Raw genomic sequence first — 22,379 nt, forward strand, 5'->3', positions numbered from 1 at the left:
AAAAAAAAAAAAACAAACAGGTCTTGTTTGGAACTTTCTGGAAAGGAGAGTGGTCTTGGCACTGTCCATGTTCCTGGTCTCTCCCTATGATTGTGAGCCTCCAGCTCATGACTCTGGTCAAACCATATAGCTAAAAGTCTGTTAAGGCACGATTCAAACATCTGTAAACACTGATGGCCTCAAGGGAGGATCCAGCAAGCAATTCAAGTACCATTGAAGCAAGACGTGGATGCTCTCACTGTCCCATCCAAAGCGCCAGAGTTAGCAATTCCTCTATTGTTGTGGCAAATGCAGCCTGGGTCACCTCCAGGCTGTGGGTGGCTTCAGGGCCACTTTTGGCGGAACACCTCTCTGAAACAAAAATGGAGGTGTTGGTGAGGGAACAATGGAGCCCTGGGTTCACAGGGTCCCCCTCATCCTCACAGCCAGTGCAGAGCTGAGATGGGGACAGGAGTGACTCCAGGTGACGACTGAGTCACCTATGCCCAGCATGCTCAGGGGGCCACAGAAAGGATTATAGTGCTGCTTACCTGGGGCTTGGTGAGGTCTGGATGTGGCTGGGATGACAGGGCTGTGGGCTTGGCAGGAGGGACAGGAGGAGCTGGTGGCAATGGTGCTTCTCCTGCAGTGCAGTGGGGCTGGGTGAGCTGGCAAACAAACAAATGGCAGGGCAAAACACAGTAACACAGGTTCCTTCCCAAGATGATTCCCTCTTCTTATCCCTCTCCCCAACCCCACGGAAACACTGTCCTGGCCATGCTCTGTCCTTGGCCTGAATCCCTAAGGCAGTAACCCAAGAGCCTGGCTGCCCCTGGAGCTGCTCTGCTTCCCAGGCACTGTCCCCCACCCCCTCTCTGGCACCAAACCCAGCATGATAGGAGCTGTGCCCTACCTCCTTGCTCTTCAGTGCTGGGAGAGGCTTGCTGGGTGGATTTGGCTTCACCTGGTAGAAGGAAAGGAACAAAATGATGCGCTTGTTTGAATGACACAGATCAGGGACAGGAACCCAAGTCAGGCTTTGAGACAGAGAAATAACAGGGAGGAGGGCAAGATAACAGTGCCCATATGGCTCCTCAGCAAGAACATGCTACACAGAGGACAGAAATGTCCTGAGCTGGAGTTCAGGTTCTACCTCCAAAGCAGAGATGGCCTCCAGGGACCCAAATGGGTACAGGGATTAGGTAGATGATTGGTGTCTTGCTGGACAGATCTGTGATGATCCTGCCACAGACTTGGCTTTGGCCAGTGGAGTGGAGGAGAGAGAGGAGTTTTCACGTTCTCACACTTCTCAAAATCTCACATTTGCACTTACCTCTCTAGGCGCCAACAGAGGCTTTGCAGAGGCTGGAGGCAGAGGTGGTAAACAGAGCATTGCGACACCCTAGAGCAAAGGAGAATCAAAGAGCTGTTGCTTTGACTAAAGGACAGAGGGAGGCCAGTGGCCACAGAAATGCTTGGAGAGCTTTTGTCAGCGGTCACCACAGTCACGGGCACTGACAATTCCCAGGAACAGGTTTGGCAGGCTGGTTTCAGTGGTGGTTTTACCCATGGGCCTGTGCCACTATATCACATGCCAAGGCAGTGCCATTCAGCATCTTCATTAGTAAACCGGGGAATCACACAGATGCATCCCAATAAGTCTGGGCGGTTGTTACAAAATAAGGAAAGGTGTGCACAGCAAATAGAGCTGGGGGCTGGAGAGCTCAGTATATCAGGCAGCAGAAAATTCCCTGATGTCCAGCAAGAAGTGTCCAGTACTGCCCTGGGGCAGCCTAGGCCGTGACTCAAGACAGGAAGGGCCAGGTGACAGTGCATGGCAAACTGTGTCCTGAGCTGTGCAGGAGGGACATGGAGATCCTGACAAGGCCCCATGAAGGCTGCCAGACTGGTCATGGCCTGATCTACAAGGAGATGGGAGAGAGCTGGGCTTTTAGGATCTGGCCATGGGGAGGCCAGGGGTTATGCAAGCAGAGTCCTATCTACATGAAAGACTGATTGCCCCCACCTGAATAAACAAATCTTAGAGGCAGAGATGAGCCAGGCACCAACCTTCTACCAGAGCCTGGCTGGCTAAAGCCTGGCTAAGAGTGACTTTTGGATGCACTGGGTACCAGGCGGGGATGGATGGTTACCTGTGAAGGCTGGCCTGGAGAGGCTGGAGATTTCATCTGAGTAGCAGGCACAGGAGGCTGCAGGGTTAACAGAAACAAGGATGAGACATTGCATTCCCTAAGGCACCATGAAGGTGCCCTCACCACTTGCCGCTGGCTGTTTGCAGCGTGGCTGACCAGGTCCACTCTATTTTCCTACCTCTGGAGGTGGGCGGCTGGGCTTCACAGAGCGGGCACCCTGCAGGTCCAAGGTCGTGGTGAGCAGGCTGGGGTTGCTGATGTCATGCCGGGATAGATCATTCTGCGTGGGTCGCTTCCTGCCACCCTCCTGGAATAGTGGGTTGGTGAGGCCACGGGCAGGACTGCTGGAGATTTGCCTGTAATGCAAAGGACCAATACGGGATCAGTAGCTTTGCCCAGCCTCAGATATGACCCACAAAGCCTTCATAGTGAAAGCACCCTGTCTGCCAGCAAGGCATCTGGAGACTTACCCTTTCTGGAAGTACCTCTTCCCACTGCCTCTGACAAGCATAAAGCCTCCACCAAGCAGGATGCCTGAGACTGCCAACACAGCCAGTACAGCTGCCACGACCAGGCTGCTGCCCCCTGCGGAGAGCCAGTAGATGTGAGAACAGGCACCTCCATGTCGAGCACGCACAGCGCTGGGACTGAGAGATGACCGTGGGCACCTATGGCAATGGTCACCATTGCTCCACCCCTAAGCTCTCACCCACCTCCTATCCCTGACATGGGGAAGTTTTTCCCTGCCAGCTATGCATATGGGTTGCCATACCTGTGGTGATCTCCAAAATCTTCTGCTCACAGTACGGCGCTGCCCACCCTGGTTCACAGTGACACTCCCGCTTGTGATTGCAAACCTGAAATCCAAGAGGACAAAGTCAGGGCACATGTGCAAAACCACTGCTGTAGGAGCTGGAGTTGCCACTCAAGATTTTATGCCTTCTTTTGAAGACAATGATCACTGCGAGCTGTGGCTGCACAGAGCAAGGAGGCATGACCCAGCCCAGACATACACATACTCCCACTACCAAGCATGAGTGACCTGTGTCAGACCCAAATTCAGCAGGATGTCTCCTGCCCTTGCACTATGTTCAGGTGGGGAAGGGTGGCTAGACATCCACAAGCAGAAACAGTACAGGAGCATTTTAGAGGGCTGAGCTTACCCCATGATTATTGCATTTTGCAGAGCAGTTCTTGTTGCCATAGACCAGGACGTTCTGGCAGCGCCCGGCATAGCAGACCTGGAAGAAGGCAGGGGGCTCTAAGAGCAGAGCTAGCTGCCTGCAGGGGTCAGGGCCCCCACCACTGGGTGCCACATCCAGCCTGGGGGTTTTCCCAGCTGCCTCAGCAGGGCAGTCAGTGAGTCAACTCACCATTTCCTCCCCACACTTGGTACCTGTGGGCACCAGTCTGAGATTGGCCACCATCTCATTGGCATCGATATCTGTGATGACTGCTTTGCAACTGAAGCGGCCAAATGAGAAGGAGTATGAGCTGCCACCAAGGACTGGGCTGGTGTTCTCACTCAGACACAGCAGTGTGCCACACTTCACATCCCTGTGAAAGGAGGCAGAGGTGGCTGTGAATGCAGGGAGCACTAGTCACCAGCCCAGGCCCTCATCCAGAGAACAAGAGAGGTACCAAGGCCTGGGGACTTTGCTCCAGCCCTCCAAGGCCATTGCCAGACACAAACTGCTCGGTTGCTTACTTGGGGCTGCAGGGCCTCTTTCCTGACTCAGTGAGGCAGTGGAGGTACTGGTTTTTCTGACTGTTTCGCTCAAAGCAGATGTCAGGAGCCACCTGGGCCGCTGTGGGACACACACAGCAAGAGGATCATGCAGAGCCAGAGCCTATGTCAAGCCAGCAACAGCAGCACAAATCACATGGCTCAGCATCAGCATGAGAGCAGCAGAAACCATCTACTGTGGTCTCAAGATCTGCCTGATCCCACAGCCACTCTCCCAGGTGTTTTTGGGCTACCTTCTTAGAGTGAGCAGAGAGCAACTCTAACATCTCTGCTAGTGATGCAAGAGCCAGGCAGCCATGGGACAGCAGGTAGTGAAGAAATCAGCTCTGGGCATGACTGCCCTTTCTCCCCATGCGTGTGGCAATGACAGCAGGCAGTGGGAGGGTGCGTTACCTGCTCCCCAGAGTGCACGGCACTGTTCGCCATGTGAAGGGCATGCCCCATTGTAGCAGTAACCTTTCCCATTCTGGCACGGGATGCCATTCTCCTGGAAGACGTCCTCTGGGCACTCAGGGCTGAGCCCAGTGCAGTGCTCAGGCAGGTCACAGCTGTTCTTGCTGGCCCGGCACAGTGTGCCAGCAGCCTTCACCTGCACAAAAAACCCAGGATGTCAGTGCCACCTTGACTCCCTCTGCACCACATTCCAGCTTGATTCAGCCCACATCTGGGTCCGCCTTGAGTGCAAACCATCCCCGTGAATCCCCAGGGGGATGACTCAGGCATGGCAGCTTGCAGCAAAACCAAGTGAAAGCCCTAGAACAAAGACATTTGTTATTGACTGAGCTACTGCACATCCTGGAGATGCTGCCAGGCCTTAGATAACCTGTCCTTGTGGTTAGGTACTTCACTGCTCAAAATACTCTATGCTTTACTTATAGTCTGGACTTGCCCCGGCTTCTCTTACAGCCTTGTCTGCTCCAGTCAAAGCACAGCCCATGTCTATGCTTAGAAACCAATGCAGATACCACTTAACTTTCTCTTGGACAAACGAAACAGAACAAGCAGATAGCTTTACCTGACCATAAGTGAGCTATCCATATGTTTTCTGAACACTTCCCCATTTTCCAACTTCTTTTACCCTGCTCCAGACCAAACAGAGCGGAGGTATCTGGACTCAAGGATGCCAGAAACAGAAGTTACCTCATCTGCCACATAATAGTTCTCACACAGAATGGTGACTGCCAGTGTAGCAAAAGCATCAAATGGGAAGCATGACCTTCCCCGCAAACCACTTGGTGCTTTTGGCCTTGGGCTGGTGCCATGGAGGAGAATCTCCATCCTTGGGTGTTTGCAACCCTCAGCTAGAGAAAGCCACAGCCCCACTAATTTGTTGTTGGCAGTTGTTGGTCCCTTCTCATCAGCACTTCTGTGATGTTCTAACAATCATGTTAGAGTACACGTTGCCTCTATAAGGGAGCCCCCAAGGAGCCCAGGGCAGCATCAGGCACCCATCAATCAGCTCCTTTTTCATTTTTCATTGCCAGACTCATCCCCTTTCCCACAATGGAAGCTGGAGGTACCTTGCAGTCCTGGCAGCACGTTCCACGGGCACACTCGGCTCCCTCTCTCAGTTGGCAAGTGGTGGCATTGCAGCAGCGATCGGAGCACTCCTACAAGGCAGGAAGGAACAGGGACTGGCAACCATTAGCACTGTCTGGGCACATTGCAGCTCTCCCACCCTCCCATGGGCTGATCACATAGGCAGCAAACAGCTTAAATTTTGCACTACTGGGCAATGAGACTGAGGCTGCTTACAGTCTGTGTTTAATGTCCCTTCAGTGTCAGATGGGAACAAATCCCTGGAGGAATCAGCCAGGACTAGAGAAGCAAGATCTAATGGTTGCTCGGTTTTGGTAAGTGAACCACCTAAGAACATTTTTCCAAGAAAGAACAGACCTGTTCTTGAAATGAAACCAAAAAGGACCTGGTTTTGAGACAACAGAGCCAAAGTCTATAAAGGTGCTGCAGGAAGAGGAATTATGTGTGGTTGAGTTCATGGGCCCAACCACCAGGCCTCCTGTAGCCAGAAGACAAACAAATATCATCAGCCTTGCTTTAGCTGCAAGCTCCCAAGAGAAAACCCCCATTGCCACAAAGCCATGCTACAGGGAGAGAAGGAAGAGTCTCCTGAAAGTGGTTGAAACCATCTTGTAGATCTCCCTAAGAGTCCCTAAAGACTCTTTCCTTCCTCCTTTTTCAGGGGAACCTAGCTGCAACATTAACAGATACAATGTAGAAGCCATAGGCATGAAACGGATCCAGACTGAACCATGGGGCAAGGAGACACAACATCTTCTCAGGTTAAAATATACCAGTGTCACATCATTCACTGTCTAACAGACCTTGTGCCATGCCAGGGATGAGAATACAATRTGTTTATGTTGCTGTCATCTTTTGATTTGGGAAATGAAGACATGCAAATCACAGCTCTTCCTCTGGGACATGTCTGGGTGATGGAGGGGAAAGTACTCTCCATTTTGCTTCTTTGTAATGTACACTTTCAAATGCAAACATGGTCATGCCAGACTCCAGGTGTAAATTGTTCCTGCAGCCTCTTTAATCTCTTTATCAACATCAGACTGAAGGATTACAAAAGATTTTCAGAAAATGCAGTTTTGGGGAGTAAATAGATCCCATATAGGCCCCTGGTCTTTGGAAACACCTTTCGGAAATCTCCAAGAAGGAAAAAAAAAAATGAGGTGTTCTGTGCCTGGCTGCATTGGGAGAGAAACAACATCCCTCATTCAGACCGCCTCCCCCTCCCCCCCAGAGTAGAGCTGTAACCGAGGGATTTATCCCAGGGAAATCACTTGGCAGTTTGTCTTGAATCTTCCTACCGTAATGTAATGATGGGCCTGAGATTTGGTGCTTCTAGTGATGAGGAAAAGCTGAGCACAGCTTTTGAAAGAACATCATGCTATGATGACCCCTTCCTGGGATCTTTTTTGTCAGAGGATATGCTGGGGGATATCTTCCCTGGGATATCCTTTCTAGGAACTTCCTCACTAACATCACAGCCAGCACATGTCAAATATACCAAATATCTTCCACAAGATATCTTTTGGCAGAAACATCAGGAACATAAGGAAGCACTAATCATCAGGTCTTGCAGTGCCCAGGGAACATGCTTGCACAAGCCTCATAGAATCTGATGATAGGGTTTAGGGTTCAGGTCCCCATTGCCCTCCTTTGTTTCCAACCATTCAGTATCAGTGACTGTACCTCCGGTGTGCCACAGTCGCACTGCTCTCCTCGCTCTACAAACTGGTTCCCACACACAGGCCCCCCAAACAGTTCATCGGCCTTGGGGATGTTCAGCAAGCAGCTGGTCCTGGGGTCTCCAAGGAACTGCCACATGTCGTGTTCACTGCAGCTGCTGAAGAGCTTAGGGTAAACCAAGCTTAGGGGGAAGAAAAACAGGTGGTCACAACCAGAGATAAGAGCTGTAGGGGCTTTGCAGCCACCATCCCAGAGAGCAAGAGGAGGAACCCTCTCCACACTTCAAAGGTTAATTATTGAAGTAATGAATGTTGACCCAGCCCCAACTGTCTCAAGAGCTTCATCCTAGGTCTCACTGGAACAGTGCAGGGAGATATGTAGAGACATTCACTACTCAAGGATATTCTCCTTTCTCCTTCACTCACCCAACACTCGCTGCCATGACACATCCTCCATCAGTTTTGGGAACAGGACAGTGGCAGCTAGCAATGTCTTCATCATGAGACATCCCCAGGTTGTGCCCCAGCTCATGAGCCATGGTGGATGCAACACCAATAGGATTCACACTGTGGTCCTGTGGAACAAGCAGCAGACGGAGGTTCAAACACCTCCTTTCCGTAACATCTCTGCAAGGCCCGTTGTTGCTTTTCGATAGTTCAGTGCCAGGACTTACTACTGTCTGCAATTTGTTCCCTAACACTACCATGCCAGGATAAATGAAGATGAAAGCTGGACCTCATCCCACAGTCTCTGAAGACCTCCAGGCTGGGCTCTCAGGGGTGTAGGTCAACATAAACATATATATATAGTGGCTACCCTGAAATGAAGCTTTTGTGGTGGTTTTGGACAGCCAAGGTTCCCACAGCCGATGGTTCATGTCCTAGCAAAGAATACCATCCCTAGGAAGGGATGGAGAGGGTGAGGAGCATATTCAGGATGACTGACGAATGATTGCAAATCATGCCCCAACTATCTGAAAGTCAGTGGGAAGAGCCTCGTGTCTATGGAGTAGCTCTGGGAGGCTCTCCTTATGGCTCAGGTATATCAGAGGCTTGCACAGTGCAGGTGCCCAGTTCTGTTTCCACAGCTACTCTTTCCCCAAGGCCTCATTGAGTCTAAATGATAGACATCTCTCAGAGTTAGTGTCTCAAGAATCGGAGATGCCAGGGGCAAGATTTGGATCTTCTGAACTAATTCTATGACTGTGGATGAAGAAAGCGGGAAACAAGTGGAAGTGAGATCTGCTCTGGGAAAAAAAAAATAAAAAGTACAGAGGGTAGTTTGGTTGGACAGAACCCGGAGCCTCAGCTCATACGTTTGTCCCTGCCTGATCATGGATCACTGCTGCCATCATGGAGCATCTCCAGGCAGTGGGACCTACCTGACTGACACCACCTGAGTCCCTGGTGCACATTGCAAGCTTCTTCGCGAGGCCTACAGTTGTTCCATGGAAGTCTATGCCCCTGTGGGAAGCAGACATGCCCATGAACACATGGCTCACATGCTAACAGAGGCAGAAGGAAGAAAGGTGCTCAGGTGCCTAGGGATCGCCAGGGTGGATCAAGTCCTGCCCTTACGTGATCAGCTGGGCGTTGTCGTGCTTTTTCTTCTTCAGTAGCTCTGTCTCACGCCAATGGAGGAAGTTGTCCAGAGTCACTTCTGGGCTGGGACTCACAGTGATCTTGTCCTTGTTRTTCCACACCTCCAAACCGATCAAGGCCACGCGCAGGTGAAGAGGCTGATAAAGCTGAGATGGGAGACACCCCAGAGAGCACTTGGATTTAAACTGCGCAACAGAGGAAAGGTTCCATCTGCCCTAGGGAGCTATGATTCACGTCCAAGCTCACCTAGTCAGGCAATACCAGACTGACACCCCAGGGTTACCATGGGCCCTACCACAAGACAAATGAGCATATGTAACCAATAGACAGGGTTTACCCAGGAGTGCCCTCTCCGTCTGGCTATGGCCACCTGAGGCAGTTGGTAGTGTTCTTCCTTGGCTACCACAGTGATTGCAGAGGCTGTTCCCATGCTGCCTACGGAACAGCGAGGCTAAAGCAACAAGAGCAGAAAGCTCATTCATGCACTTCCAGAGATCTCGCCTGTGCTGGCATGCACTCCAGCTCACAAGTTAATGGAGGGCTTCCCACCCAGAAGTTATAGGAAAAATTTTGTTCCTCTTTCCTTATGAAGATGACTAACACAGAGCTCAGAGGCAGCCCTCGCTTGTTCTTGAGGACCCATAGGAGAGCTGAGTTCCTTTTAATATCTGCTTTGCACACCTTGCTGGCCAATGGATTTGGTCATTATCTGGTAGGCCATCTAATAGGCTTGAGATTTGCTCTGCCCTTTAACCTGCTGTGCTCTGTCCTCTCCACTGCCATATTCATGGACTACATTTTTCGCTTCCACAGTGGGAAGCCTTCCCCTGGAGAGTATGGGAACCATGCTGACACTGTGGGGTCTGTGTGCATACAAGGAGGGCAGATCAGGGCCTCTGAACTCACCTTGTCAACATGGTTCACGATTTCCTTCATGCGATCCTGCACCATGCGCAAGTCCTTGTACTTCCTGAACTACAGGAAAGAAATGGAGAGATTTCCAGGTTACTCTCCACCCTCCTGCCACAGTGCAAGAGAATGAAAACACAAGAAACAGTTCACCCTCCCTTACCTCCTCATTGTCCACAACCAAGACCAGCTCCACATACCGAGGCCCTTTGTGTACTGGAGCTGATTTCTGAAAAGGAAGAGGAAAATGAATGCAGGGAGGAGCTCTGCAGCTGACCACCCCATGGGATTTCCTGGGGAATCTTCTTGTCTTATTCAGGGTTAGTAGCTCTGCTATCTCTGTTTCCTGATGTTATTTTGCTGTGTCTTTCAGATAGCTTGCAACATACAAAGAAGACCTCTAGCCTGCTACTGCAGCAGGCACTAGAGAGGTTCGATAGGTGTCAGCAGCATACAGGGAGGACCTGCATTGGTTGCACAAGGCAGCAGAATGTTCATGGGGTAGAAAGCTGTTCCTGCTGATGATACAGCACCTGAGTACTTGTTCACACTAGAAGCAAGGCCAGTGAACCTGATAGGAATCTGTATTTGGGCACTCAACCAACAACACCTGGGTAGGAAGAGGGGAGCATCATCAAGAGATGCAGTGTGGCCCAATTCCTCTTCTGGCCATTCACGGGCAGGTGTTGGGATCCCGGCTCTTGCAAACTCAACTACAGCAAAGAGGAGCAATGTAGTTCCTAACCCAGTGATGAAGCTTCATGGCTGCAGCAATTTTTGGTTCGTGGTCATATTCCAGGGTGGCACCAGACTCTTGGCATGTGCTGTGCTTCATCCGCAGGTGAGCTGCTCTGTACACTGCATGCCATCCAGCCTCGTCCTCACCCAGGGGCTCCAGCACATAGGCAGTCTCATTTACCCGGAAAAATCCACTGCCGAAAAATGAGGGCAGATGTCAGGTCAAGTAGGTGTTACATACACAGCCTTGAAGAGAGATATACTCACATGATGCTGCTCTGAGCACAGACAGACATGAGAACATGTCTGGACACTGCACTCACCCCTGGCAGTACCTCTGATACAAAATGTTGCTGCCAAATCCTAGCTAAGAAACCACCTATCACCTTCCTACCCACTCATGGTTCCTGTAGGCAGGATGGCAGCTTGGATGAGGTACAGACCATGCATGGCCATGGCAGTCAGATCCTTCTGACCATGTGCATTAAACCTAATTACACTCAGTAGAAAGCCCTAAGCAGCCCTTGGGGTGGTCCTTTAAGTCCCATGCAGCTATATAGAGATTCTGAGTGCAGGAGCTCAAGGTAAAGTCAGGGACCGGATACCTCAGTCTTGTTTCCCTGCAACCTTTCCTGGCACTCAAGGGCACAACAAGGAGATGCCACAGAATGAAGCTGTTCTTGGACTTGCTAGGAGGAGCAATAGGAAACACATTCATAGCATTCACTTTTGGAGGCTGTGGAAGTACAGGCTGGACAAAAAGATGATTAGGAGATGGGAAACCAGCTGAGCTGCCAGGCTGTCATGGGAATGATCCATGGCTCAGCATCTGTAGATGGTAGCAAAAGCCAGTACTTTGGGCAGCAGAAACCTGCTGAGGTTCAGCGAAGAGAAGTACCCAGTCCTGCTGGGTCAGGTTTAACACGGTATTTAACATAGCTACTGATCTACTCAGACCTTCAAAATGCTTTCTATAAGGTACTGCAAACTTAAAGGTCTTTATTTTAATGTCAGTGATCACAATTCTAATATACTGCAGTCTCAATCTCTAAAGTCAAGATGTATTAGCTACTTAATAGTGAAAAAATGCAGGCATGGTTTGTTGTGTCTTTCTGAATCTGCATTATATCCACGTGCCTACACATCCCATGTCCTCTGTGCATGTCATGTGGCCTCACTGTACATGACTCCTGTCCTGCCCTTACACATCTTGTCCTACAACATCTGCATATTGCATGTGCCATATGTGTACTTGTGCTGAGCCAGAGTCTTTGCAGAGACTACAACCCACACTTTCAGAATGAGGAAATAGCTACCACAAAGCTCCAGCCTGACAACTGGTGTTTGCAGGACATTGGTACTAAGCACCTCCCTTCAAGCATTGTTTGCCCTTCTCCTGAGAGAGAGACTTGGCTCTTTTCTGGTTATTAGACATGATCTCTTGCAATTTTTAGGTGTCAGCTAATCTTAAAAGAAAGAAAAGAGCAGAGCACAAACCTTCTGCGACAAACTGAATAACCTTTCATGGATTTGGYGGCTGGGGTTACTCTGCAAGGATGCTCTCTGTCATTAAACAAAGGAAGACCCAAGGTGGGTCTCAAATCACAAAGAATGAGCAGCAGTGCTGCCTGCAGTATATGTCCATAATCCTCCCAGAGCCCAGCATGGGCAGTGAAAAAAGCAGGGCTGACAAGCAAGAGGCAAGCTCCAGCCATAGTCTGGGGAGCCATCCCACAGCAGGCTGCCTGGGGACATGACCAAGGAGATTTCTGCACCAAATGAGTTTTCATTTGACCTGCAAGAAATGAAAGGCTGAGAACTGCCCAGATCCTTTGATGCATCTTTTTTAGCACTTCACCAACTCTTCTAGAGCTAAGATTGCTCCCACAATGCAGCTCTGCTCCTCATCTTCCTATGCCCAGAGCACAGCATGTGTGTGCATGAACACTCATTCTGCATACCCTCTATCCATGCAGGCTGTGAGCTCCTCCATGTGAGGACTTTCTTCTTTTCCCCTTGGGGTCTCTACACTCAGGTCTCCTCTCTACAGTTCATCTCCAGCCTTAATTCTCCATCAGCTGAAGCTGTTGCCAATGAGTGGACCGGTGATTTCTCCAAGGTGACCACATCTTCATGTACCTCACCCAGAGCTCCCTAGATGGGGCTTGATGGTGAGACACAGCTGGCTTTATGCACCTTCTGCATTCCTTTTCCTTTATATAGTTGCTGGGCCATCAACTCTAGGAGCTCAGCTTGGGAGGTCATCCAAACCTAACCTGACTGCCTGCAAGTAGGTTTGCAAATGTGAGCACATACTTTGTGTTGCAGATTGCAGGAACCTGGGCAATTCTGCTCTGATCTGCCCAAGGAAGAAAGGATAGCTGCAATCCCCTCCTCAGCCCTGGTAGTTCTCAGGACAAGCTATCTCATCACTCAGGGAAGATACATCTCGCCATGACATCCTGTTGTGCTCCAATTTCATCTACTCCAGTGGCATGAGTCAACTCCCCCAAAATGACAGACTTAGCTTAAAAATGCAGTGTATGCTTGCATTCTGGGCTCTAAGCCACTGAGGTCATATATTCAGCATTCCCACCATCCAGAGGAAATGAATCTTTTTTCCCCCCCTCTAGTGAAAGCTGAATTCTCTCCTCCATCAGGACCAGAGGACTGGGGCTTWGTCACATCAACTCACCATGTTGATTTGTTCAAGAACAGCACTGCAACGTGCAGAGAAAACAAACTGTTGCAATGCCCTTCTGAGTCCTGGTTCGGTTCTGTCCACCTGGACAAGCTGCCAGAGATGATTCATTTTGCCTGCTTGCTCTTGCCCCATACAGTACCCTGAGTAAATCAAAAGTCCTACCTGAGCCCTTTGCAGGTGCTGATGCTTGCTGCTGAAATGGCATATCCCTGAACATGGCCTTGATAAAAGCAATGATCCTGCAACAGAGAAAATAGATGYGTAATGACAATTTACACCATACTGGAAATAGAAAGAAGAGCCAAAGAGAGAGATCCTGAAGGATGCAGGGCAGTGACCATCCCATGAGTAAAAATCTCCCCACTTAGTAAACTCATGTGCAACTGAAATAGAAAGAGGGAGATTGCTGCTGGGCCTGGGAACAGTGTTGGCAAAGTAAAAGACGAGGAGACCATTCCTGCCACAGGCTTGGTGGACCCTGCAGGGACTCCTCATGTCCCCAAAGCCATCATTGTTCAGTGTGAAGGCCTGTGAAAGCTAAAACACACCTTGAACACCTTGAAGCCTGTGAGACCCAACCAGGGTAATATCCCTATCAATAAAAGCTGTCCTCCCAGGGGCGGTGACACTGCTTTCCAAGCCAATATTTCCAGGTTATATCATTGCTGATCTTCCTGCTATCATTTCTTTGGCAAAAAGTGGTCTGCTGTAGTCACAGGCAGATGCTGTGAGAAATAGTTGTCAATAGCCATGTTAATGGTGAGCTGGGGCTGGTAAAATTGTTGGCCATCGTCTTGGCACAGGATACAGGACAAAATGTCTGTTGAGCTCGTAGGCTGGCTCATGAGGATCTTCCCTGCCACGGGTGCCTGTGAACCTAGGGAAGAGCTGAGGCTGAAGCTAGCAAAGAGAGAGGGCAGAGCCATGTTGCTCTATGTGCCAGCAGCGGCTCGCACTTTGCAAACTTGTCCTGCAGGTTGCATATTTTCACCAGGGCCTAAAACCCACTCTTMTAGGAGCCTGCTGCAGTATAAGCCCCATACCAGAACATCTGGCTTCTCTGTGATCTCCGTGCCATTGGCCGCGTAATGTGTTTCAGTGTAATGCTGTCCAAGCAGCTCCCTGCAAGAATAGGAAAGGCATGTTAGGAACGACAATTCTTTTAGGCAGGGGATGGGAAGGTGACATACATATCACAGGTGAGCTCAGTACCACTCTGGACCTCATAGGCCAAATCCTGGCTGCCTCACTTTCAGTATGGTGAGCCCTGGGCTCAGAGGCTGAGGTGCTTATGGACATTATATCTGGATATAACGGGCCCATAACCTCACAGGGTGTGTTTTTCAAGGAAAAAATAGATATTCTTATAGCAAGGATCTGGGCCAAAGGGATCCCTGCAGTGACTTAGATGCAGCAACCATGAAATCCAAAGGGTAAGTGCCAGCCAACAGAGTCTCTCCACCCTCATTTAGCGGCTCCCTCTCCAGACCCTGATGCTGTGACACCAGATCTCAGAGAAGTTACATTTAAAAACTAGTGTAAAGTGAATTTCCAGTTACCTTAGCCCTCCCTGCCCACCAGCACTCACTTATTCTTCTCCAGATGCAGAATATAGTCCTTGCCTTCGGCATGGATGCTGTAGAGGATGTGATCTGGATAGATGCTCTGCATGAAACAAAATGACAGCACAAACCCACCATGACCAGGAGCACAAGTTGCAAATCGCCTCTTTGCCCAGATACGGCCCAAGGAACACATAGGGTTTGCACACACCTCATCAGGAAGATGACTGCAGGATGGGGAGCCCCTCTTGTCACTGGCCAGAGGCAATGTACACACTCACCCCAAAGGTATCCAGCAAAGACACAGGAAATCAGAAGGAAAGGAAGAAAATACATGTGCAATAATGCAAATCCCCAACACATCCTGAGAAAAAGAACAAGTCATGCCAGCAGTGAAACAGAGAGTCAGCAAAGGCTTATTTCCTGTGTCTGACACATGGCCACAGACAAGCACACAAGAAGCTGAAATTTCATACTCATCAGTCACAAGAGCTCCTTTTTTGGGACTATGTTCAGCACTTACTCATAGACAGAACCACAAAGCTCTACAGTGCACAAATGCTTTTCTCAGCAGAGACTTCCTTATCTCTGATTAATCTAACATCATGATCTCTCTACTGAGAGTAGACTTAATATCATTCTGTATCAGATACCTCACAGCATCACCAGAGAGTTACTGGAAGGGACTTCAAGGAGTCCCTTGAGTGACAGACCACTGGCACAGGTTGCCCAGAGAGGTTGTGGAGTGTTGTTCTCTGGAGATATTCAAAACCTGCCTGGATGCACCCTGTCTAACATGCTGTAGGTGACCCTTCTTGTGCAGGGGAGTAGGACTAGATGATCTCCAGATCTCCCTTCCAATCTCAACTATTCTGTGATTCTGTGAGTCTCTAGTCCATCCTCCTGTCACCAACACTGGGTCAGGGGGGCATGGTTTTGCCCAGACAAGCCCTGAAATCTCCAGGACAGAGAGATTTCCCATGCGTTAATCCCAGCTCCCTGGTGACGTGTCTTTGGGGTGCTCCCCCTTTAGAGGAAGAAATGTTTCCTCAAGTCCTGTCTGTGCTCCCTTGTGATCCCTATTCCTGGATGTTGGACTAGAGATCTCCAGCCATACTGTCTCAGCAGGGCCACTGGGAGAGACTACAATCCTTCGTGTGGTGCTCCATGTCAGGCTGTGTCCTTGGCACCATGCAAGACCTCCTTATCCACCACCTGGGCAAGGACACTGTCCCTGAGGGAACTTCCTCAGCTTTGCCAGGCAAAAGGTAAAGCAACAGCTCCCACAGGGCTAGCATTCCTCCTGTGTGAGGTGTTCAGCCTCTCCCCAAAGATCTATTAACATATGAAGGCTCAGCACTCCCCGGAGGGAATCTACAACCAGATGAGAGCTGGGGTTAAGTGGAAAGTCCTGCTGTCTCAGCAATGCAGTCAGAGCCAGCTAGGTCAGGGAAAAGGATTTTCCTGTGAGTCAGTTGCTCTAAATTTCACCCGTTTGTGTTTCCAATTTGAAGCGATGCTTGGAGCGATAGGCTTCTGGCCACAAAACAGCCTCTCTGCATGCTGAGTGAGCCACAACAGGTTTTTCTCGGAGGTAAGGCAGCCTAGGCTGCAGATAAGAACATCCCTTGCACAGCTGACTGCACAAGCATGCTGTGCTGCTGTGAGGAGCTGTTGTGGGTCCCTGACACATTTTTCTCTTATGAACAGTGTCTCACATGTGACGTGGCCTTCCCTTCTAGTATCCGCCAACAAAGTAATTCTTTGTTATTGTTGGCAGTGCCAGAGCCAGAAAAGGTCCTAAAAAATCACTGAAAAGCACTTGGAAGGGGGTGGTGGGTCAGAGGGGAGAGCAACTCTCTCTTGGAAAGAACAGCAATGCAAGTTTAAATTAAAAAAAAAAAAAATCCTGGTAAAGTCTTCCTGAAGCACCTCCTTCCTGATTAGTGAGGGCTTTGTAAGCATTCCAGAYGGGAAGGCTTTGAAAGCACAGGCGACTCAGTTCTGCCTCTGCCAAAGCCTCACTAACCTCATGACAGTGCTGAGCAAGCAGACAGAGCTGTGACCACAGCAAAGGGAGGAAGACAAGGGTTTTATTCTAGCTAGTCTGATTAGGAGGAGACCCAAGGGGTTTGCAGAGGACTGGGACACGATTTCTCTGTCCTAGCCCAGCAAAGGGTGTTTCTTTCCCTAGTGGGAAAAGCCACAGGTCTCCCTAGAACAGTAGAGATGGAGGCTCCACCACCAGCCTGATTCTGCCTTGTGCTGGGTATCAGTAGAAGAGGGAAATAAAGCGAGTTGCTGGGCCACTGTCATGCCCTGCTCCAGCTCCAGCTCCAGCTCCAGCCACACATGTTCACCTCAGCAAGGAGGAACCAACTCAGCTCCTCCACCCCTCAATACCCTCACTAGGCGTCTGCCTGCCCAAGTCTCCTCACCCCATGCCCTTCCCCCAGGAAGGCTGCATGCATGCATGACCCAGGCTCCAATACCCAGGCTCCAGGAACCAAAGGGACCCCACAGCTTSCTGCCACCCTATACTATTGCTCCACTTGTTCTGCTAAGTTCCATTGATTCCTGCAAACACTGAGTTCGGGCTGGCAAGAGTTTTGCTGCCTCCATCCAGCCAAAGGATTTTCCTTTTTGTCTTAACTGGCTTTGGGACACAATGAGGAAAATCGGTGCTGATGTACGAGTGCAGGAGCACTCAGGGAGAAGTCAGCAGCTCATGACACTGGGTCCTATGGCTGGAAACAATCTTGTGATTTAAATACATCTCTTTAAAAAGATAGAGCATGAGAAAAAGATAGTTATCTATCTTCCATAGACATAAGTGCTTAACTACAAAACCTGAGAAGTCACCTTTACTCAACTTCCTTGAGTAACACTGACTGCTTCAACCTAGTACTTTTTGAAGGTCCTTCTCTCGCTCTGTTTTGAGTTCCCTTTACACGGAGAGCCTAAGTTTCCTGCACACCCTTGTAACACCCTACCATGCTCCTGCTAAGCAAGGCTGATGACTCAGAGTGGGAATGCAAAACCATGTCCTTGCTGAAGGCTGGTATCTCAGGTGATCCTGAGCTGCTACAAACAGGTTTCACTCACATATTTCATTTCTAGGCCTGCATGAATGTGTCACCGTTGCAGGTCTGAACATTTTGATTTAAGCAAAGTGCAAAGAGTAGCAGCTTACTTAAAACCTCACCTGCTGCCCAGACCCCACATTTTCTGACTGCTCTGACCTCTTCTGCATCAGAAACAAGCTCTCAATCCATGCCTTTCCCACCAGGTGGCCAGAGGCACCTAACACCAAGCCACAGGAGGAGCTGGAACAGAAAATGTCCTTCCAGTTACGCATCTCCATTTCAGAGAGGGGCTTGTTGGTGGACAAGCCCTGCTGAGAACCATGTCCTCAACCAACATTACTAGGAGAGCAAACTCCACTTTGGAGGAAGAAGGAAATGGTTTGAATGTCAGGTTTCTACCCTTAACACATCAGGCTTGGGAGGCCCAAGGCAATCCCAGGCCAGACCAGGTGAGACCAGGTAGACACCACCAATAGTGATCCCAGAGACATGCAGCTCAAGACAGTACATCCCCTCCCACACTGCCACATGCCCATCTACATGTCATAGAGCACCATGCCCGTGGAAAGCAGAAGGATGTGCAGTTTGATGAGCTCTCTTTTCCATGGGATCAGTGCAGAGAGAGAGAGAGACATTCAACACGTTTGGCACCAGATGGTGTCTCTAAATAGCTGGGAGAATGTTTATCTCGTGGACAAGTTTAGGTTTCTAGAGCAGAGAAAACAGATGCTTTCAGGGAGTGTTTTTTTTGAAGCTATTTTATCAGAATGGCTTTGAATCCCAAATGAACGTGCTGTACTTAGAGTTTACTAGGAAATAAATGTCCTCAACCTCCCAATTTCATCAGGTGCTAAAGTTAATGCTTTTAAGTCTTAAAAAATGAATCCATGTGTTTAGCTGAATTTCGCTTCTTTTAAGTCAATGAGGAAAGCATCCTTGAGGTCAAGGCCACAGTCCCATGAAGGCCAACTCCAAGTGCTTGAAACTCCTGAGTCAAAAACTCCACCCCCTCCCCCAGATTACAACATTCAAAGAAAAAAGAAAAAAAAAGAAAAAATACCACTGTGGTTCTTTCATGTGGTTTTCTGAAACTTTCTGATTCACATTTCCCTGCCCCAAAGGATGAAAAAACARCTTAAGAAAACACAAAAGGAGAAATGCTTATGTCTCAGGGAGACTCCACAAAACAGCACTTAAGAAAAGAGCAGACATCACAAGATCAGTACAAGATTGCAGGAGGTGGCAACACTGTCAAATGTCTCCAAAGAAAGCATGAAATAGGCTGCTCCCTCCTCTGGTATTTCATCCGACTATCAGCAGGTCCTATTTTGACAAGAAACAGTCCAGCAAAGCTGCTCTGATCTGATGTTTTGAGATCTCTATCATTTGGGATGAAGGCAATGCAGAAAATCCACACCATATCATTCATCCGGGCTAAAGAAGGTCCAGCTCTGAGCCTTGCTCTGCCACTTGCATGCCAAGGACACTTCACTGGCAGCTGCAGAGGAAGAGTTTCCAGCAGTGGGCCAAGGTGCCTCGCTCAGGTCATTGCTGATTTAAACATCAGTTGGACACCCTGCAAGGCAGTGAGGGCAGCTGTGTGGAGACAATCCACTTGGATGTGTGTGATTCAGGCTGCAGTTCCCAGTGGTTAAGCCACAGTTTCCCCCATCCCTCGCACCTGCACTGCCTCTACCATGAACCAATCCACAGAGCTGAAGCAGCAGAAAACTCTTTCCTTTCTGCTTGCGCTTAGTTTGCCTACTGTTTAGCTCCCTGGCATAGCTTTTCAGGATGGGACCAGGGACAAAAAGCCAGCTGTGTTAGCTCCAATCATCAGTGTAAACACAAGTTTAAAATAATGGAGTGCTGGCTCCCCTCTCCAACCAAGCAGGCAGCCAAGCACCTGGTATTTGAGAGGCAACACTACTCACAGATTGTGCAGAGAGGTCCCTCTTCCCCCGGGCTGCTGGCACCCTGCAAGGCATCACCATCTCGTACTTCTCCACATGTGTCAGCTTCTCCTCTAGGCTGGCAGAGACATCTGGAAAATTCAAAGGCCAAGAGCTTTGGTCATGCTCAGAGCTAGGATGCCTAGAAATAACTGTGATGAGTAGGGACGAAGGCATCTCCAAGGTGGCTGAAATGAATGCACAGGGGAGAGCAGAAGAAGCAGGTCAGGTTCTCTGGATGTACTTCAGCAAACAGCTGAATATTCTGCTGGGAATATAACCCATTGACCAGTCCAGGGACACCTTGTGCCTGATATATGTGAGGCCACAGCAAGTCTGGCAGAAGGAAATGCACACTGAATGGAGGGGAAAAACCTTAGGAAGAAGTAAAGGGTTGCACAATGATCTGCAGCATGCCCTCTAGCAGAACACACTGCGCTGGCCCCAACAGAGGCACCTCTGCAGATACCCCCTGACAACCCCCAGTACTGCTGCCTGGCACCAGCAACCACAAGGTGCTCAGTTTCACCCACTCCTAGAATCCTATCCCAAGTCTCTGGCTATCATCCAGTCCCGGGTAGTTACAGGACAACCTCTTTTTATTATTATTATTATTATTATGTCAAGCTTCTGCAGCTGCATAAAAGAGCAAGAGAGCAGACACCCTGAAGCTGAAAAACCTACAAAGACCCTGCTGCATTAATAAACACGGAGGTTTTAAGCTCCCAGTCTCAAYGTCATGGTGTGTGATTTGGGGTCTGGCAACTCTCTGGGCTGTGTTTTGCAGAATGGCTTGTGTTCCAGCTGGATCAGCCCCCTCCTCCCCCCACATTGTTCATGCAGCAGAAAAAATCAGAAATCCTCAATAGTACATCTCCTCTGTAGGTTTTGTTAGTCTAAATCAGGGTTGCTAGGGTCTAATCTCTTGCCTGGTCTCCCCCCAAGCTTGCACCAACACTGGTGTTAGTGAGATTGCGGGAGCCAGCACAGGGAGTTGATCCAGCTGAAAAATAGCTCTTTTTTTGTTTTTGTTTTTTGTTTTTTTGGTTTTTTTTATCCTGAGGGGGTTTATTTKCAGCTGGATTGGCTTTCTGGCCCTGCTCATACTGTGGATGCAAGGGAAGGCAGARGAATGTGTGGCCCAGAGGTGGATAAGGTAAGACCAGGCTGTCCCAGCCTCAATATTCTCTAGTAGCTCTGGGACTGCAGTCTCAGCCAAGGGCTAGGGCTGTGAATCCATATTAYACCTCTACTAGGTACACTTCATCACTCTTGGGGTTTTTGAGCAAGTAGTTTTCTGATCYACTTTTTCAGTCTCAGAAATTAGAATCTTCTCCCTCCTCAAGGTGACAAACCATTCAGATCCACAGCAAGCTTTCCCAGGACCCCCAAACGGGGACTTCACATAGCAGTCAACTCTGGGCACCGATCCATGGCCAGCAGCACCCGCATCTGCTCATGAGAGGCAGGTGGCAACCTCCCCTGGCAACGGTAAGTTAGTGTGCAGGGATCACGCTGGAGCAGACCGTTCCATCTGTGGGTGCCTGGTGGCCCTCRCCCACAGTGCCTGAGCGGGAGCCAAAAGCCTTATCACCACCCCCTCAGCGGGCTGAGTCATGGTCCCCCCCGCCAGCAAGGCACAGACTGAGGATGACAAATTTCCCTCTCTCGCTGAAGGCTGATCTAGGTGCAATTACATAATCCTGCAAGACCCATCTGCTCACTGCGCTCCAGAGCTGAGCCATGACTGCACTGCCTGGCTGCCCAAGCAAATCTACAAGGGTCACCCCAAAAACTGGCTGGGCAGAGGAATACGATCTTGCTCTCAAAAGCACCCATGAAAATAGCTCTTGCTCCATCCTGCYGCTGCTACTCAGGCTATGGGGTTGAAGTCTAGTATTGCTAACCCATGAGCAGACTTCTGCAGGTCTGGTCCTCACTGGACAACTGGACCAAAGACAAGCTGGAAATGGGGCATGGCAGATCAGAGGGCAGAGATCACTGAAAGCACCATGCCATTCCTCTGCTATGGGGAGCACTCGCTCTTCTGCAGTGGGGACCGCTGCAAGCAGAGTCAGCCGACAGGGCTTTCTCCAGTTGTAGGAGACAAGCCTGGTGTTTGGACAGCTGGGGGAAGCATGTCAAAGCTCGTTTTTCCATCCTTTGCCCTCAACTAATTTCAGGAAAAGGATGACAATGATGAGCATGTAATTACCCTACAAGCCTGACACCAAGTTCAGTCTCATAGGCAAAGCAGCTGAAATCTTCCCGAGTAGYGACTGTCCCAGACAGCCCTCACTTCCTCTCGTCAGCAGTCCCACTCCTGCCTCTCCACACTCCACATCACTGATACTAAGCCCTGGGCATCTAACCTGTGCAAGCAAGTCCCTGCATGCACCCCCCACCCCCCCAATTACAAATAATTCTTACGAGAAAAATTGCACCACAGTCCCTTGAATACCCCATTACGTTCGACGGGAAAGCATCCTCACAGGCAGCAGAGTACAGCCTTATTCTCCTGTTGAGGGTAGGGTTTAATGCACAAAACCAGACTGCAGTGCCCTGGAGGTGGTATCACGAGGTTTAGCTCGGGCTCCTCTTGGAGAGTCCCGCTCGAGCCCCGGTGGGCGGGCTGAGCGGGGCAGGTAGCCCCAGCAGCTCGCGTGTCACCAGGCGGTTTCATTGCCTCTAAGCCCAAAAGTTCGCACTCGATCAAAACAAAAAAAACA

The 22,379-nt window shown here is 49.7% G+C and overlaps 1 protein-coding gene across 2 annotated transcripts in view; it reads right to left on the minus strand.

Moving 5' to 3' along the window:
• Positions 1-8: 8 nt before the first annotated feature.
• The window catches only part of ADAM8 (ADAM metallopeptidase domain 8), a 22,784-nt gene continuing 413 nt past the window's right edge, over positions 9-22,379 (minus strand). Inside the window, exons 2-25 of one of the 2 annotated variants that reach the window (XM_085306123.1) lie at positions 19,633-19,742; positions 14,639-14,715; positions 14,094-14,172; positions 13,213-13,289; positions 10,354-10,540; positions 9,772-9,837; positions 9,606-9,674; positions 8,676-8,845; positions 8,480-8,561; positions 7,524-7,672; positions 7,102-7,279; positions 5,400-5,489; positions 4,273-4,468; positions 3,841-3,940; positions 3,506-3,689; positions 3,296-3,373; positions 2,905-2,989; positions 2,603-2,717; positions 2,311-2,488; positions 2,133-2,189; positions 1,313-1,381; positions 893-943; positions 531-622; positions 9-351 (exon numbers count right to left, since the gene is read on the minus strand). In XM_085306123.1, coding sequence (XP_085162249.1) covers positions 324-351; positions 531-622; positions 893-943; positions 1,313-1,381; positions 2,133-2,189; positions 2,311-2,488; positions 2,603-2,717; positions 2,905-2,989; positions 3,296-3,373; positions 3,506-3,689; positions 3,841-3,940; positions 4,273-4,468; positions 5,400-5,489; positions 7,102-7,279; positions 7,524-7,672; positions 8,480-8,561; positions 8,676-8,845; positions 9,606-9,674; positions 9,772-9,837; positions 10,354-10,540; positions 13,213-13,289; positions 14,094-14,172; positions 14,639-14,715; positions 19,633-19,742 — 2,567 coding nt within the window. In that variant the 3' untranslated portion in view covers positions 9-323. Of the gene's footprint in view, positions 352-530; positions 648-892; positions 944-1,312; positions 1,382-2,132; positions 2,190-2,310; positions 2,489-2,602; positions 2,718-2,904; positions 2,990-3,295; positions 3,374-3,505; positions 3,690-3,840; positions 3,941-4,272; positions 4,469-5,399; positions 5,490-7,101; positions 7,280-7,523; positions 7,673-8,479; positions 8,562-8,675; positions 8,846-9,605; positions 9,675-9,771; positions 9,838-10,353; positions 10,541-13,212; positions 13,290-14,093; positions 14,173-14,638; positions 14,716-19,632; positions 19,743-22,379 lie in introns of both variants that reach the window. The other variant, XM_085306122.1, reaches the window with a different exon arrangement.

Source organism: Rhea americana, unplaced genomic scaffold, assembly GCF_003343005.1.
Source record: "Rhea americana isolate MKP2758 unplaced genomic scaffold, rheAme1 scaffold_233, whole genome shotgun sequence".
NCBI lineage: Eukaryota > Metazoa > Chordata > Aves > Rheiformes > Rheidae > Rhea > Rhea americana.